General features: G+C 38.2%; 1 protein-coding gene across 1 annotated transcript in view; it reads left to right on the plus strand.

The window, feature by feature from the left end:
* gareml (GRB2 associated, regulator of MAPK1-like) overlaps window positions 1-16244 on the plus strand; it is a 63975-nt gene that overhangs the window by 5344 nt on the left and 42387 nt on the right. The window contains exon 2 of the mRNA XM_062034516.1: window positions 7769-7909. Coding sequence (XP_061890500.1) covers window positions 7769-7909 — 141 coding nt within the window. The remainder of the gene's footprint in view (window positions 1-7768; window positions 7910-16244) is intronic.

The following is a 16244-nucleotide window of genomic DNA, read 5'->3' on the forward strand; positions in this document are numbered from 1 at the left end:
GGTGAACAGGCAAATTGGGAACAGGTGGGTGCCATGATTGGGTATAAAAGTAGATTCCATGAAATGCTCAGTCATTCACAAACAAGGATGTGGCGAGGGTCACCACTTTGTCAACAAATGCGTGAGCAAATTGTTGAACAGTTTAAGAAAAACCTTTCTCAACCAGCTATTGCAAGGAATTTAGGGATTTCACCATCTACGGTCCGTAATATCATCAAAGGGTTCAGAGAATCTGGAGAAATTACTGCACGTAAGCAGCTAAGCCCGTGACCTTCGATCCCTCAGGCTGTACTGCATCAACAAGCGACATCAGTGTGTAAAGGATATCACCACATGGGCTCAGGAACACTTCAGAAACCCACTGTCAGTAACTACAGTTGGTCGCTACATCTGTAAGTGCAAGTTAAAACTCTCCTATGCAAGGCAAAAACCGTTTATCAACAACACCCGGAAACGGCATTGGCTTCGCTGGGCCTGAGCTCATCTAAGATGGACTGATACAAAGTGGAAAAGTGTTCTGTGGATTCATAGTAAAAGAGTGCGGGTACTAGACTGGCCTGCCTGTAGTCCAGACCTGTCTCCCATTGAAAATGTGTGGTGCATTATGAAGCCTAAAATACCACAATGGAGACCCCCGGACTGTTGAACAACTTAAGCTGTACATCAAGCAAGAATGGGAAAGAATTCCAAATGAAAAGCTTCAAAAATTGGTCTCCTCAGTTCCCAAACGTTTACTGAGTGTTGTTAAAAGGAAAGGCCATGTAACACAGTGGTGAACATGCCCTTTCCCAACTACTTTGGCACGTGTTGCAGCCATGAAATTCAAAGTTAATTATTATTTGCCAAAAAAAAAAAAAAATTATGAGTTTGAACATCAAATATCTTGTCTTTGTAGTGCATTCAATTGAATATGGGTTGAAAAGGATTTGCAAATCATTGTATTCCGTTTATATTTACATCTAACACAATTTCCCAACTCATATGGAAACGGGGTTTGTAGTGCAGTTTAGAGATGGCATTTGGCGTGAAAACCTTATTGTGCCTTGCAGGTTTAAAATAAAAACATGAATAATTATATTATTATATTCATGTTAGCAATCAAGAGAGCAAGGAATAATGCTGGCTAGCAATTTGCGGCGCAAGCTGTCAGCTGGTGATAAGCGCGCTAGTTGCCGATTAGCGTGCTAATTGCCAGCAAGCCAATTGCAGTGTTAGCAATTTGTGGTGCTAGCAATTTGGGACACGAGCTGACAGCTGGTGAGAAGCACACTAGTTGCCAGCTAGTTATTAGCATGCTTGTTGCCAGCTAGCGATTTGCAGTATTAGCAATTTGCGGTGCTAACAATTTGTGTCACTAGCTGCCAGCTAGTGATTAGCATGCTAGTTCCCAGCTAGCAATTTGCAGCGCTAGCTGACAGCTAGTAATAAGCAAAAATAGATCAGCTTGCAACAAATACTAACTTTTTTTTTTTTTTTTTTAATATTCTGTAACAGAAAAATTTAAAGTCCATCAATTTGCCTGAAATAACAAATTTTTTGAAACCTCGAAGACCTTTGCTTTATTTTATTGGTTTTGAAGGTGTCATTTTTCAAAATGGCCGCCATTTCCACATGTAGACAGGAACATAGAAAAGATATATATTAGAGAGTTAGACATGAAATAATTATACATATTTATAAACCAACAAATATAAAAAAAATATAATTCAACCCACCATTTATGCCACAAGCCTGTTTAATACGCACATGTACAAATAACATTGTTGAAGCTAAACCGGTAAAACTTTTTTTATTACTTGGTGTAAAAGTCAGGGTGTCATGTTATACTTTATATTTAGTCTTTGTGTACGTGTGTGTAGTCGTGTGGGTGTGTGTGAGATAAGGTTGAGAGATAAACCGATACGACCGGATATCCTGTTTGATAAGCTAACGATTCAGCTGCGTCAGTAGCAGCCAACACAGTTGATAGCAATCAGTTTTGTATTTTTAGCTTAATGAGTGTACACACGTGGACCGGTTATCGTGCGAGAATAGCAATAGGCTGACATTTAGTCTTTAAAACAAGGCGAGAGCCAGGAATATGCTCCGTTTGCTTACCTTATTGATGTGTTTTTGCTCGCAAGCTAGCTGCTAACGTCCCTCAACAGTGCAAAGCTGCTTCCAAGTCAGTAATCCTTGCCTCCATGCAATGTTCCCTCTAATTGTTCATGTGTGTGAGCAAACGCAAAAACTCCCTGAGCATTCACTGGAGCCCATGTGAGCAACATCAGACGTGCACACTGTGGCTACACCAGCAGCACACCTGTCCCAAATCTGACTAAATAACAAGTTCAATCTCCATCCATCCATCCATTTTCTCCCGCTTGTCCCTTTCGGGGTCGCGGGTGGTGCTGGAGCCTATCTCAGCTGCATTCAGGTGGAAGGCGGTGTGCACCCTGGACATGTCCCCACCTCATCGCAGGGCCAACACAGAGACAGACAACATTCTCTTATTATTATAATCAAATGACATCAGTCATTTCCATTTCTAATATAAGTGTTTAGGCCCACTTACAATGACAATAACAAAAAATATTGTTTTTCATGAACTGTGTACTTGTATTGTTTGTCTGGGTGGAGGTCCTGCTTTGGAAATAATTTGTACCCCTTTCAGACATTGCATTTAGTTCCCATTAAAACATTCACATGTTGCACAATGAGATGTAAGCAGGGGATCATGTGTACATTCCTGCAACTTCCTGTTGGTAAAAATTATATTTTTTTTAGTATTTATTTAATATACTAACAGCATTTCATGATTAATATTTATAAATTAAGATTCCTAATGAATGTCACTAGAATAAGCACACATTTGATTGGTAAATCATAGTGTAACGACCTGGAATGACACTTTATGTGTGGTGTTGGAGTTGTCCGACTTTTTGTGCGGCTGTAAACGCATCACTGGCTAAGTGCCATATGTGCATGTGTTGGCGCGAGTGAGAAAGAGCGAGCGGCTGCTGTTGATATAACAAAGTTGCTTTTGGTCTGGTTTGTACTGCAGAAAATGACCACTTTTGCTAGATATCATTTTTTTTACTAATGTTTTGGTGATGTGTTTATGGCCGACAATAAAGAGTTTTGCTCAGTAAAGTGATGGATGGAATTCATGTCCTCAAAGCGTCTCGACAGACGTTACAATACTTAAACAATGATAACGAAAACTGTTTTCTCTGTCGTGTCCGTGTGTCAAATTGTTATGCGCATATTTTTTTATTTGATTTTGTGCGTGGCATAGATTTGCCTTGCGCAGAGGACGCTTGAGCAGTGCGCAATTGCACAGGCGCGCACATTAGAGGGAACATTGGTTATAAGATACAATATGGATTAGAATAATTTAAATGTACATGCATATTACTCTATTTGTGAGGAATATTCTGAAATATTTGCTATAATTGTATTTTTTCTTGTGTTTTCGCTGTAAACATCCCATGAGGCGCGGCCATACTTCCCTGCTTTGGCAATGACATCACTCGGTAGAACTTTCCCTCACTTCAATAAATGTGTAGCATTTTAACAATATAGAAAAAAATACACAAATAAGTATGAATAAAACGGATATTAAATGTATAAATACCACTACAATAAAAAATTAGGACATAATAAAAATGTGAGTACAAAATTGCACTAGTATATCTGGTGTGTGTACGCTTGAATTACTACCTTTAGAACAGTGGTTCTTAACCTTGTTGGAGGTACCGAACCCCACCAGTTTCATATGCGCATTCACCGAACCCTTCTTCAGTGAAAAATAAAATGTTGTTTTTTTTCAAATTCAAGACAAAGGTACAGTATATGTTTTTGGTAACACTTTAGTATGGGGAACATATTCTAAGTAACAGAGACTTAATTTAGAGTTTTTTGGACACTAGGGGAACATATTCTAAGGAATAAAGACTTAATTTATAGTTATTTGGTTAGGGTTAGGGTTAGGGTTAGGGCCAGGGTTAGAGGGTTAGGGTTATAATAAGGCCATGTCGATAATAAGGCATTAATAAGTACTTAATAATGACTAGTTAAGAACCAATATGTTACTAATTTGCATGTTAATAAGCAACTAATTAATGGTGAATATGCTCCCCATACTAAAGTGTTACCATGTTTTATTACTGGTGTACAAAATGAACCGTGCATGAACATCACCTTGTTCAAAGAACAAAACCAACATAGTGCATAAACTCACAACAAATTACACACCTGCAAATCAGTGTGACTTTTGCTGTTGCCGTATCCGTAATACGCCGATAGGGAGAAGTTTTTATTTACACGATGAGTCAGGTGTGTCATGACCTCCGCCGAACCCCTAGGGCTCGATCGAACCCAGGTTAAGAACCACTGCTTTAGAATAATGAACCCAAAAAGTAAATCCAAATAAAAATAAATACATAAAATAAAATAAAAAATACAACTAAAAAATAAAAAAATATATAAATATATACAATATCTATATATATCTATATGTAAAAAATATATATAATTATTTAATAATTTAAAAAAGGTAATCCAATAGCTGCTAAGTTTCCTTTAAAAGGGAACTGAACTTTTTATTTTATTTCAACTGTTCACAATCATTATGAAAGACATGACAACAAATTTATTTTTTAAAATGCATTCTAACTCGTAAATAAAAGTCTGCGAACAATGGAGCCAATGGAAGGTAATCTATTCCACCAAAAAACCTAATAAATAACCATTAAAAAAACGGCAACAATATATTTTGTGACTTGAATATTAACCAAGTATTAATGATATTGTTATAACAAGCGCTAAGGCAGACAAACTATTTATAGCGGCGATGTGATCACTAGCTTGTGTGCCTATGTTGACATCATTAAGTGGTCAGCTGCTTCTTTGCTCTAAGAGTTAAAGGCCTACTGAAATTAATTTTTTTTATTTAAACGGGGATAGCAGATCCATTCTATGTGTCATACTTGATAATTTCGCGATATTGCCATATTTTTGCTGAAAGGATTTAGTAGAGAACATCGATGATAAAGTTCGCAACTTTTGGTCGCTGATAAAAAAAAGCCTTGCCTGTACCGGAAGTAGTGTGACGTCACAGGTTGAAAGGCTCCTCACATTTCCCCATTGTTTACACCAGCAGCGAGAGCGATTCGGACCGAGAAAGTGACGATTACCTCATTAATTTGAGCCAGGATGAAAGATTTGTGCATGAGGACGTGAGAGTGAAGGACTAGAGTGCAGTGCAGGATGCATCTTTTTTCGCTCTGACCGTAACTTAGGTACAAGCTGGCTCAGTGGATTCTACACTCTCTCCTTTTTCTATTGTGGATCACGGATTTGTAATTTAAACCACCTCGGATACTATATCCTCTTGAAAATGAGAGTCGAGAACGCGAAATGGACATTCACAGTGACTTTTATCTCTACGACAATACATCGGTGAAACACTTTAGCTACGGAGCTAACGTGATAGCATCAGGCTTAACTGCATATAGAAACAAAAGAAATAAGCCCCTGACTGGAAGGATAGACAGAAAATCAACAATACTATTAAACCATGGACCTGTAAATACACGGTTAATGCTTTCCAGCCTGGCGAAGCTTAACAATGCTGTTGCTAACAACGCCATTGAAGCTAACTTAGCAACGGGACCTCACAGAGCTATGCTAAAAACATTAGCTATCCACCTACGCCAGCCACCCCTCATCTGCTCATCAACACCCGTGCTCACCTGCGTTCCAGCGATCGACGGAGCGACGAAGGACTTCACCCGATCATCCGTGCGGTCGGCGGCTAGCGTCGGCTAGCGCGTCTGCTATCCAAGTCAAAGTCCTCCTGATTGTGTTGCTGCAGCCAGCCGCTAATACACCAATCCCACCTACAACTTTCTTCTTTGCAGTCTTCATTGTTCATTCAACAAATTGCAAAAGATTCACCAACAAAGATGTCCAGAATACTGTGGAATTTTGAGATGAAAACATAGCTTTTTGTATTGGATTCAAGGGAGTCCGAATACTTCCGTTTCAACGATTGACGTCACGCGCATACGTCATCTTACATAGACGTTTTCAACCGGAAGTTTAGCGGGAAATTTAAAATTGCACTTTATAAGTTAACCCGGCCGTATTGGCATGTGTTGCAATGTTAAGATTTCATCATTGATATATAAACGATCAGACTGCGTGGTCGGTAGTAGTGGGTTTCAGTAGGCCTTTAAATATAGATCATAAATAATGCCTCTTACCTGAATAGTAGAAGGATGAGGACATATTCCGACAATTTGGTACATTTTGACAGCCAATTTAGACCCGGAAATGGCAAGAACGACACGAAAAGATGCCTGGTTCCATCCCCCTTTTCTTCGTGAGGATTATGAGTCATTCTTCATCTTAACGGGAATATAAAAAGATTCTATCAGTCGGCATCATTATGACAGCAGACATTGTACAGTAAGTGATGTTTTATTATGTTTGTTGGCTCTCATGTAGTCTGCAGTGAGTAGAAATCGGTGACGTTGGGAAAAAAGCGAACGTCGTGATGCCTTTTTGAAAACAATGCGCCACGCATGCTTAAAATGAGTAAAATACGTAAATATTAAATGTTATTAAAATTGTGCTTGTTACTACATTACATATATACTTACATCATGCATATAAAACCTTAATGGAGGTGTTTTAAGGGCTTTATAGGCAGAATAGAGTGACTTCCATAGGCTCCATCCATTGTAAGCAGACTTTTAAACACATTTATTAACTATTTATAATGCATTAAAAAACAAGAAAACCTGTGTTCTTGTCTCACATAAAGGATTGTCAATTATAGGGAAAATCCCCAATGAAGTGCAGTTATGATTCATTATCTAGCCGAGTTGCCAGTCAGGTGGCACACAATAAATTTGCATGTGCATGAAAAACGGCTCCCAAACAAAATGGCTCACAACTGGGAATCGTTCTCTTAAAAGAGCCGTTCAAAAGACTCGAATCGTTTTCGAACGTACACATTATCGAATCGTTTGTACATCATTTCTATTTTTAAATCGTTCTTTAACCCATGTATCTAGATGTGTATCAAATCGTCCATCACAAAGAGAGTGTGAGACTCATTTGGATCACTGCGCTACATGATGGCTCTATTGTAGAACAGTGTGTGTGTGTGTGTGTGTGTGTGTGTGTGTGTGTGTGTGTGTGTGTGTGTGTGTGTGTGTGTGTGTGTGTGTGTTCTTGTATTTCTACCCTTCTTGAAACATCAACAAAGAAAAGTCCATTGCATCCAATAGAGAATGTCTCATTTTCACCACCCCCTGGTGGTAAAATCTATCAAAATTAGGGTGGTCCCAAAAAGGAGGGATTTTTCAAATTGACTGTGTGTCGATTTTAAAAGTGCTCCCCCTCTGGTCAACATATGAAATAAGTGTGTGTAAAAATTTTAAGTGCTCCCCCTCTGGTCAACGTATGCAATACCAAGTGTGTGTCAGAAATTGAAATGCGCCCTCTTTGGCCAAAGTTAATAAAAATAAATAAATAAACATGTATGTAGAGACATACTGTAATAACTTGAAGTAAATATATATATAAATAAATATATATAATTATTAGTATTAGTGTTGCCAGTAACATTACAGGCGTGGTAATAATTACAGATGTGAGTATTTATCTATATTCATCCTGTGTGTATGTTTCTTTGTTTTGTCTATGGCCAAGTTACTACTACAAAAAAACCAACAGTTGTCTAATGAAGACGTGTGTACACCTGTGTGTCTCCAAGGTGAATGTGTCGAGGGTCTATCAGAGGAGGATGTGGTTCTGCTGCACTCCTGTCGCCAGTGGACTACTGTAACAGCTCATAGCTTAGAAGAAGGACATTACGTCATCGGGCCCAAGATTGACATCCCCCTACAGTACCAAGGTGAGAGTACACACACACACACACACACACACACACACACACACACACACACACACACACACACACACACACACACACACACACACACACACACACACACACACACACACACACACACACACCTGGTTAGTACTTATGGACAGTTAGATTCAACTGTCCCATTGAGGGGATCATGCACTGTTTGGAATGTCACGGCACACGTCGGCATTCATGTATCCCCACCAATGAACCGGCAGCATTCATGCACCCCCAGGTTATGACATTACCATACCAGGCAGAATGACCTTGGTACAGTAGATCTCTGCTCGTCGGGGGTTACAGTCAAGATAAGTAACACTATGTTTGAATATTTATTCAGTGATTCTAGATGGTACTAGTGGTACATGTACCACTAGTGGTACATGAACCACAGTTTGAGAATCACTGCTCTACTGTATATATCAGGAGTATTCCGCGGTTTTACTCCATAAATACTAGTCAAAGATCCTCTATATCAGTGGTTCTCAAACTGTTTTTACCAACTACCACCTCAGAAAAGACTTGATTCTCCAAGTACCACCATAATGACCCACATTAAAATACAGTAGCGTAATAGGCATGAGTATTCACTAAAAACAAGGCACAGGCTTTATTTAACAAATATGTTTAATATTTTGGCCACTGTAACATTACACACAATTTGAAAAGTAACACTGTGTTTGAATATAGAAAAATAAAGCACTATTTAGATAATGAATTAAATATTTGGCGTACCACTAGATAGAGCCCGTGTACCACTAGTACCACAGTTTGAGAATCACTGCACTGCATATAGCAGGCGTAATCTGCTGTTTTTAAAGACCTACTGCAAAAATACTAGTCAAAGATCCTCTACATATCAGGAATATTCTGATGTTTTTAAAGACCTACTGCAAACATACTAGTCAAAGATCCTCTACATATCAGGAATATTCTGATGTTTTTAAAGACCTACTGCAAACATACTAGTCAAAGATGCTCCATATTTCAGGAGTATTTTGCTGTTTTTAGAGACCTACTGCAAAAATACTGATCAAAGATCCTCTATATAACAGGAGTATTCTGCTGTTTTTAGGGACCTACTGCAAAAATACTAGTCAAAGATCCTCTATACATCAGGACTATTTTGCTGTTTTTAAAGACCTACAGTAAAAATACTAGTCAAAGATCCTGTATATTTCAGGAGTGTTTTGCTGTTTTTAAGGACCTACTGCAAAAATTCTAGTCAAAGATGCTCCATATTTCAGGAGTATTTTGCTGTTTTTAGAGACCTACTGCAAAAATACTGATCAAAGATCCTCTATATAACAGGAGTATTCTGTTGTTTTTAGGGAACTAGTGCAAAAATACTAGTCAGAGATCCTCTATACATCAGGACTATTTTTCTGTTTTTAAAGACCTACAGTAAAAATACTAGTCAAAGATCCTCTATATTTCTGGAGTGTTTTGCTGTTTTTAAGGACCTACCGCAAAAATTCTAGTCAAAGATCCTCTATATATCAGGAGTATTCAGCTATTTTTAAAGACCTACTGCAAAAATACTAGTCAAAGATCCTCTATATATCAGGAATATTCTGATGTTTTTAAAGACCTACTGCAAAAATACTAGTCAAAGATGCTCCATATTTCAGGAGTCTTTTGCTGTTTTTAGAGACCTACTGCAAAAATACTGATCAAAGACCCTCTATATAACAGGAGTATTCTGCTGTTTTTAGGGACCTACTGCAAAAATACTAGTCAAAGATCCTCTATATTTCAGGAGTGTTTTGCTGTTTTTAAGGACCTACCGCAAAAATTCTAGTCAAAGATCCTCTATATATCAGGAGTATTCAGCTATTTTTAAAGACCTACTGCAAAAATACTAGTCAAAGATCCTCTGTATATCAGGAATATTCTGATGTTTTTAAAGACCTACTGCAAAAATACTAGTCAAAGATCCTCTGTATATCAGGAATATTCTGATGTTTTTAAAGACCTACTGCAAAAATACTAGTCAAAGATGCTCCATATTTCAGGAGTATTTTGCTGTTTTTAGAGACCTTCTGCAAAAATACTGATCAAAGATCCTCTATATAACAGGAGTATTCTGCTGTTTTTAGGGACCTACTGCAAAAATACTAGCAAAGATCCTCTATACAACAAGATAAATCTGCTGTTTTAAGGACCTACTGCAAAAATACTAGTCAAAGATCCTCTATACATCAGGACTATTTTGCTGTTTTTTAAAGACCTACAGCAAAAATACTAGTCAAAGATACTCTATATTTCAGGAGTGTTTTGCTGTTTTTAAGGACCTACCGCAAACATTCTAGTCAAAGATCCTCTATACAACAAGAGAAATCTGCTGTTTTAAGGACCTACTGCAAAAATACTAGTCAAAGATCCTCTATATATCAGGAGTAATCAGCTGTTTTTAAAGACCTACTGCAAAAATACTAGTCAAAGATCCTGTATACAACAAGATAATTCTGCTGTTTTAAGGACCTACTGCAAAAATACTAGCAAAGATCCTCTATACAACAAGATAAATCTGCTGTTTTAAGGACCTACTGCAAAAATACTAGCCAAAGATCCTCTATACAACAAGATAAATCTGCTGTTTTAAGGACCTACTGCAAAAATACTAGCCAAAGATCCTCTATACAACAAGGTAAATCTGCTGTTTTAAGGACCTACTGCAAAAATACTAGTCAAAGATCCTCTATACATCAGGACTATTTTGCTGTTTTTTAAAGACCTACAGCAAAAATACTAGTCAAAGATACTCTATATTTCAGGAGTGTTTTGCTGTTTTTAAGGACCTACTGCAAACATTCTAGTCAAAGATCCTCTATACAACAAGAGAAATCTGCTGTTTTAAGGACCTACTGCAAAAATACTAGTCAAAGATCCTCTATATATCAGGAGTAATCAGCTGTTTTTAAAGACCTACTGCAAAAATACTAGTCAAAGATCCTGTATACAACAAGATAATTCTGCTGTTTTAAGGACCTACTGCAAAAATACTAGCAAAGATCCTCTATACAACAAGATAAATCTGCTGTTTTAAGGACCTACTGCAAAAATACTAGTCAAAGATCCTCTGTATATCAGGAATATTCTGATGTTTTTAAAGACCTACTGCAAAAATACTAGTCAAAGATGCTCCATATTTCAGGAGTATTTTGCTGTTTTTAGAGACCTTCTGCAAAAATACTGATCAAAGATCCTCTATATAACAGGAGTATTCTGCTGTTTTTAGGGACCTACTGCAAAAATACTAGCAAAGATCCTCTATACAACAAGATAAATCTGCTGTTTTAAGGACCTACTGCAAAAATACTAGTCAAAGATCCTCTATACATCAGGACTATTTTGCTGTTTTTTAAAGACCTACAGCAAAAATACTAGTCAAAGATACTCTATATTTCAGGAGTGTTTTGCTGTTTTTAAGGACCTACCGCAAACATTCTAGTCAAAGATCCTCTATACAACAAGAGAAATCTGCTGTTTTAAGGACCTACTGCAAAAATACTAGTCAAAGATCCTCTATATATCAGGAGTAATCAGCTGTTTTTAAAGACCTACTGCAAAAATACTAGTCAAAGATCCTGTATACAACAAGATAATTCTGCTGTTTTAAGGACCTACTGCAAAAATACTAGCAAAGATCCTCTATACAACAAGATAAATCTGCTGTTTTAAGGACCTACTGCAAAAATACTAGCCAAAGATCCTCTATACAACAAGATAAATCTGCTGTTTTAAGGACCTACTGCAAAAATACTAGCCAAAGATCCTCTATACAACAAGGTAAATCTGCTGTTTTAAGGACCTACTGCAAAAATACTAGTCAAAGATCCTCTATACATCAGGACTATTTTGCTGTTTTTTAAAGACCTACAGCAAAAATACTAGTCAAAGATACTCTATATTTCAGGAGTGTTTTGCTGTTTTTAAGGACCTACTGCAAACATTCTAGTCAAAGATCCTCTATACAACAAGAGAAATCTGCTGTTTTAAGGACCTACTGCAAAAATACTAGTCAAAGATCCTCTATATATCAGGAGTAATCAGCTGTTTTTAAAGACCTACTGCAAAAATACTAGTCAAAGATCCTGTATACAACAAGATAATTCTGCTGTTTTAAGGACCTACTGCAAAAATACTAGCAAAGATCCTCTATACAACAAGATAAATCTGCTGTTTTAAGGACCTACTGCAAAAATACTAGCCAAAGATCCTCTATACAACAAGATAAATCTGCTGTTTTAAGGACCTACTGCAAAAATACTAGCCAAAGATCCTCTATATATCAGGAGTATTCAGCTGTTCTTAAAGACCTACTGCTAAAATTCATTGAGGGGATCATGCACTGTTTGGAATGTCACAGCACATGTTGGAATTCATGTATCCCCACCAATGAATCGGCAGCACTCATGCACCCCCAGGTTATGAAATTACCATACCAGGCAGAATGACCTTGGTACAGTAGATCTCTGCTAGTCGGGGGTTACAGTCAAGACCCCCCATCAAATAGTGGAATGATGCAAATAATGGTCGCAACCATAAACAGCCCTCAAAATGCCCATTTTTGATACCGTAAAGAATAAGAATTGATCTTAGTTATCGCATGTACAATGTACAGTGAATCTGTTTCTGCACTTACTCATTCTCTTGAGAGGGGCCGAATCCAGGTCATAGGTCCGCATCTGTCAGTGAAGCATGTGTGTGCATATAGGTGTAGTGCCTTGCCTAAGGACACAACAGCAGTGACTAGGATGGAAGCGGGATTCAAACCACCAACCCTCCAGTTACTGGATGGCCGCTCTACCTCCTGACCCTGACCAACGCTGCCCTGCCCCCATAAATGACCTCTCACACTTATTATCACATATATTGGAGTTCGAGTAGAGGGCGATACCGATATTAAATCCGATACGATAACAGCACAAATCATAGTACATACTTGTTTTATTTTGAAGTGTGGAATGTTTGGAGAGGTTTGATCAAGTGAAATGACTCAGAGAACAAACCACTAACCTTATGACAGGTGTATGCTTTTGAAGTGTTAATTAGTTTTTGGCGACACCTAGTGGTGACAATATTTCATTAAGTCAAACATGTGACGCGGTACGTTGAATGAGACAGACACGTTTGTTACTGGATAATTTCTAATACGCTTCTGCCTTAGAGACTTTGCATCTGTAAGTAATATGAAACTACAGTTATTTATTACTTGTTTATATTGGCAAATGTGCTGTTTTAGCCTGCAATTGTGTTTAATTCAGGGCACTAATTATGTCTAGCCTGTGTGCTACTGTGTGCTTAGCTGTTGTGTAGCTGCTAGCGCCTAGCCTACCATGTTTACCCTTTACCACGCCAGTGCACCATTTTGTTCCCCTCACTTTAATTCTTTCCCTGTCCATTGTTTCTCTATTTGTGGTGTTGGGGGCGTGGCCAGGGGCAGTGTCAATATGACATCATAGGATAATTTGCATATCTAAAATTTGCGTGTATCTAAAAAAAAAAAGGGTAAGAAAATGGTACACCTATATTTAAAGACATATCTGTGTTATTAGTTATTAGTATCATCTTTTTTCCTGTTACATAGCATAGTTTTGCTGTATTTTTCAGCTGTTGCTGCTTATTTTAATACGGCTATGTAACATAGGCTACACTAAGTACACCGCTGGTTTATTTACATTAATTATGCCCTCCCTGAGTGCTGGAATTTAGTTTGCCAAATATGTAAACAGTCTTTTAAGTTAGAGATGAAAAACTTCCAACTTGAGGTCGTTTACAGTCTCCACAATGACGTTACTGTAAAACTATGCACTCAAAGGAAAGTACATGAATATACACATGAAGTACACATTCATGTAGAAATTATCAATACAGTTTGGGATAAACTGAAAAAAGCAATAGAACAATACAGGATAACATTTGGCTCTGATGCTGCTAACTTAATGCTAACATACAATGGACGAGCCCACTGACCGGCTAACGAAAATTAGCATTGGGGCATGCCAGCAACTTCAGGGTTCCAGGTTCGATTCCCATTTCCGCCATTCTAATCAACGTCGTCGTGTCCTTGGGCAAGACACTTTACCAGTGCAACCCACGCTGGTTTAAATGTAGCTTAAAGGCCTACTGAAACCCACTACTACCGACCACTCAGTCTGATAGTTTATATATCACTGATGAAATCTTAACATTGCAACACATGCCAATACGGCCGGGTTAACTTATAAAGTGCAATTTTAAATTTCCAGGGAAATATCCGGCTGAAAACGTCTCGGTATGATGACGTTTGCGCGTGACGTCACGGATTGTAGCAGACATTTTGGAACAGCACGGTGGCCAGCTTAAGTCGTCTGTTTTCATCGCAAAATTCCACAGTATTCTGGACATCTGTGTTGGTGAATCTTTTGCAATTTGTTTAATGAACAATGGAGACAGCAAAGAAGAAAGCTGTAGGTGGGATCGGTGTATTAGCGGCTGGTTGCAGCAACACAACCAGGAGGACTTTGAGTTGGATAGTAGACGCGCTATCCGACGCTAGCCGCCGACCGCACTGTTGATCGTGGTGAAGTCCTCCGTCGCGCCGTCGATCCCTGGAACGCAGGTGAGCACGGGTGGTGATGAGCAGATGAGGGCTGGCGTAGGTTGAGAGCTAATGTTTTTAGCATAGCTCTGTCAAGGTCCCGTAGCTAAGTTAGCTTCAATGGCGTCGTTAGCAACAGCATTGCTAGGCTTCGCCAGGCGGGACAGCATTAACCGTTGGTTACAGGTCCAGGGTTTGGTTCGGTGTCTCCTGATAGTAGAAGTAATGGTAGTATTGTTGATCTTCTGTCTATCCTTCCAGTCAGGGGCTTATTTCTTCTGTTTCTATCCGCAGTTAAGCACGATGCTATCACGTTAGCTCCGTAGCTAAAGTGTTTCGCCGATGTATTGTCGTGGAGATAAAAGTCACTGTGAATGTCCATTTCGCGTTCTCGAATCTCATTTTCAAGAGGATATAGTATCCGAGGTGGTTTAAAATACAAATCCGTGATCCACAATAGAAAAAGGAGAAAGTGTGGAATCCAATGAGCCAGCTTGTACCTAAGTTACGGTCAGAGCGAAAAAAAGATACATCCTGGCGTCCTGTTCTGCACTCTAATCCTTCACTCTCACTTTCCTCATCCACAAATCTTTCATCCTCGCTCAAATTAATGGGGTAATCGTCGCTTTCGCTCTCGCTGCTGGTGGGAATGATTGTATACAATGTGCAGATGTGAGGCGCTCCACAACCTGTGACGTCACGCTACTTCCGGTACAGGCAAGGCTTTTTTTATCAGCGACCAAAAGTTGCGAACTTTATCGTCAATGTTCTCTACTAAATCCTTTCAGCAACAATATGGCAATATCGCGAAATGATCAAGTATGACACATAGAATGGACCTGCTATCACCCTTTAAATAAGAACATTTTATTTCAGTAGGCCTTTAAAGATGTATTTAAAAAAAAAAAAGATGTAGATATTGGGTTTCACTTTGTAAATATGCTTTAAATCACTCAAGGAAAAAGCGCTGTATAAATATAATTTATTTTGCATTGCAATCATTTCAAACTTGTAAAAACATTTAACATATTTGATTTTAATGGAACAAAAGTAACATAAAACAGCAAACAGGGTATTTTGCGGACTGTAGAGCACACCGGTATTTGAGCTGCAGCCACTAAATTCGAGAAAGAAAAAAATAAAATCCATATATTTGCCGCACCTGACTATAAGCTGTAGATATATACGTTGTGAAATGAGTTATTTTAACAGAAATATTTTGTAAATGTTTATTTACATATATTGTTTCCAAACGTTGCCTGTAACACGGCAGTAAAACGGTTGATGAAACAAAACAGAAGTCATCGTCATGAACCCACTAGCTGCGGAAGCTATCTCTCCAATCAGCTAAACAGACTCTGTAACTCCACGGTGACGTTTTGGTGAGTTTACTGAGGAATTTGTGAAAATGAAACAATACAAGAAGAATGTCGTTGTAATTTAATAATACTAACACTCGTAAACATGTTAGCATATTAGCTAATTCTAATGACGCTACCGTCATTACATTACGATAGCAGGTACAAATATGCATGAAAACACTCCTACAGGCATCACACAGTGGGACAGTTTAGTAAGTATAAACAGTTTAAAGGCCTACTGAAATGATTTTTTTTTTATTTAAACGGGGATAGCAGATCCGTTCTATGTGTCATACTTGATCATTTTGCGATATTGCCATATTTCTGCTGAAAGGATTTAGTGGAGAACAACGATGATAAAGTTCGCAAC

This window comes from Entelurus aequoreus, linkage group LG23 (genome assembly GCF_033978785.1).
Source record: "Entelurus aequoreus isolate RoL-2023_Sb linkage group LG23, RoL_Eaeq_v1.1, whole genome shotgun sequence".
NCBI classification, from domain to species: Eukaryota; Metazoa; Chordata; class Actinopteri; order Syngnathiformes; family Syngnathidae; genus Entelurus; species Entelurus aequoreus.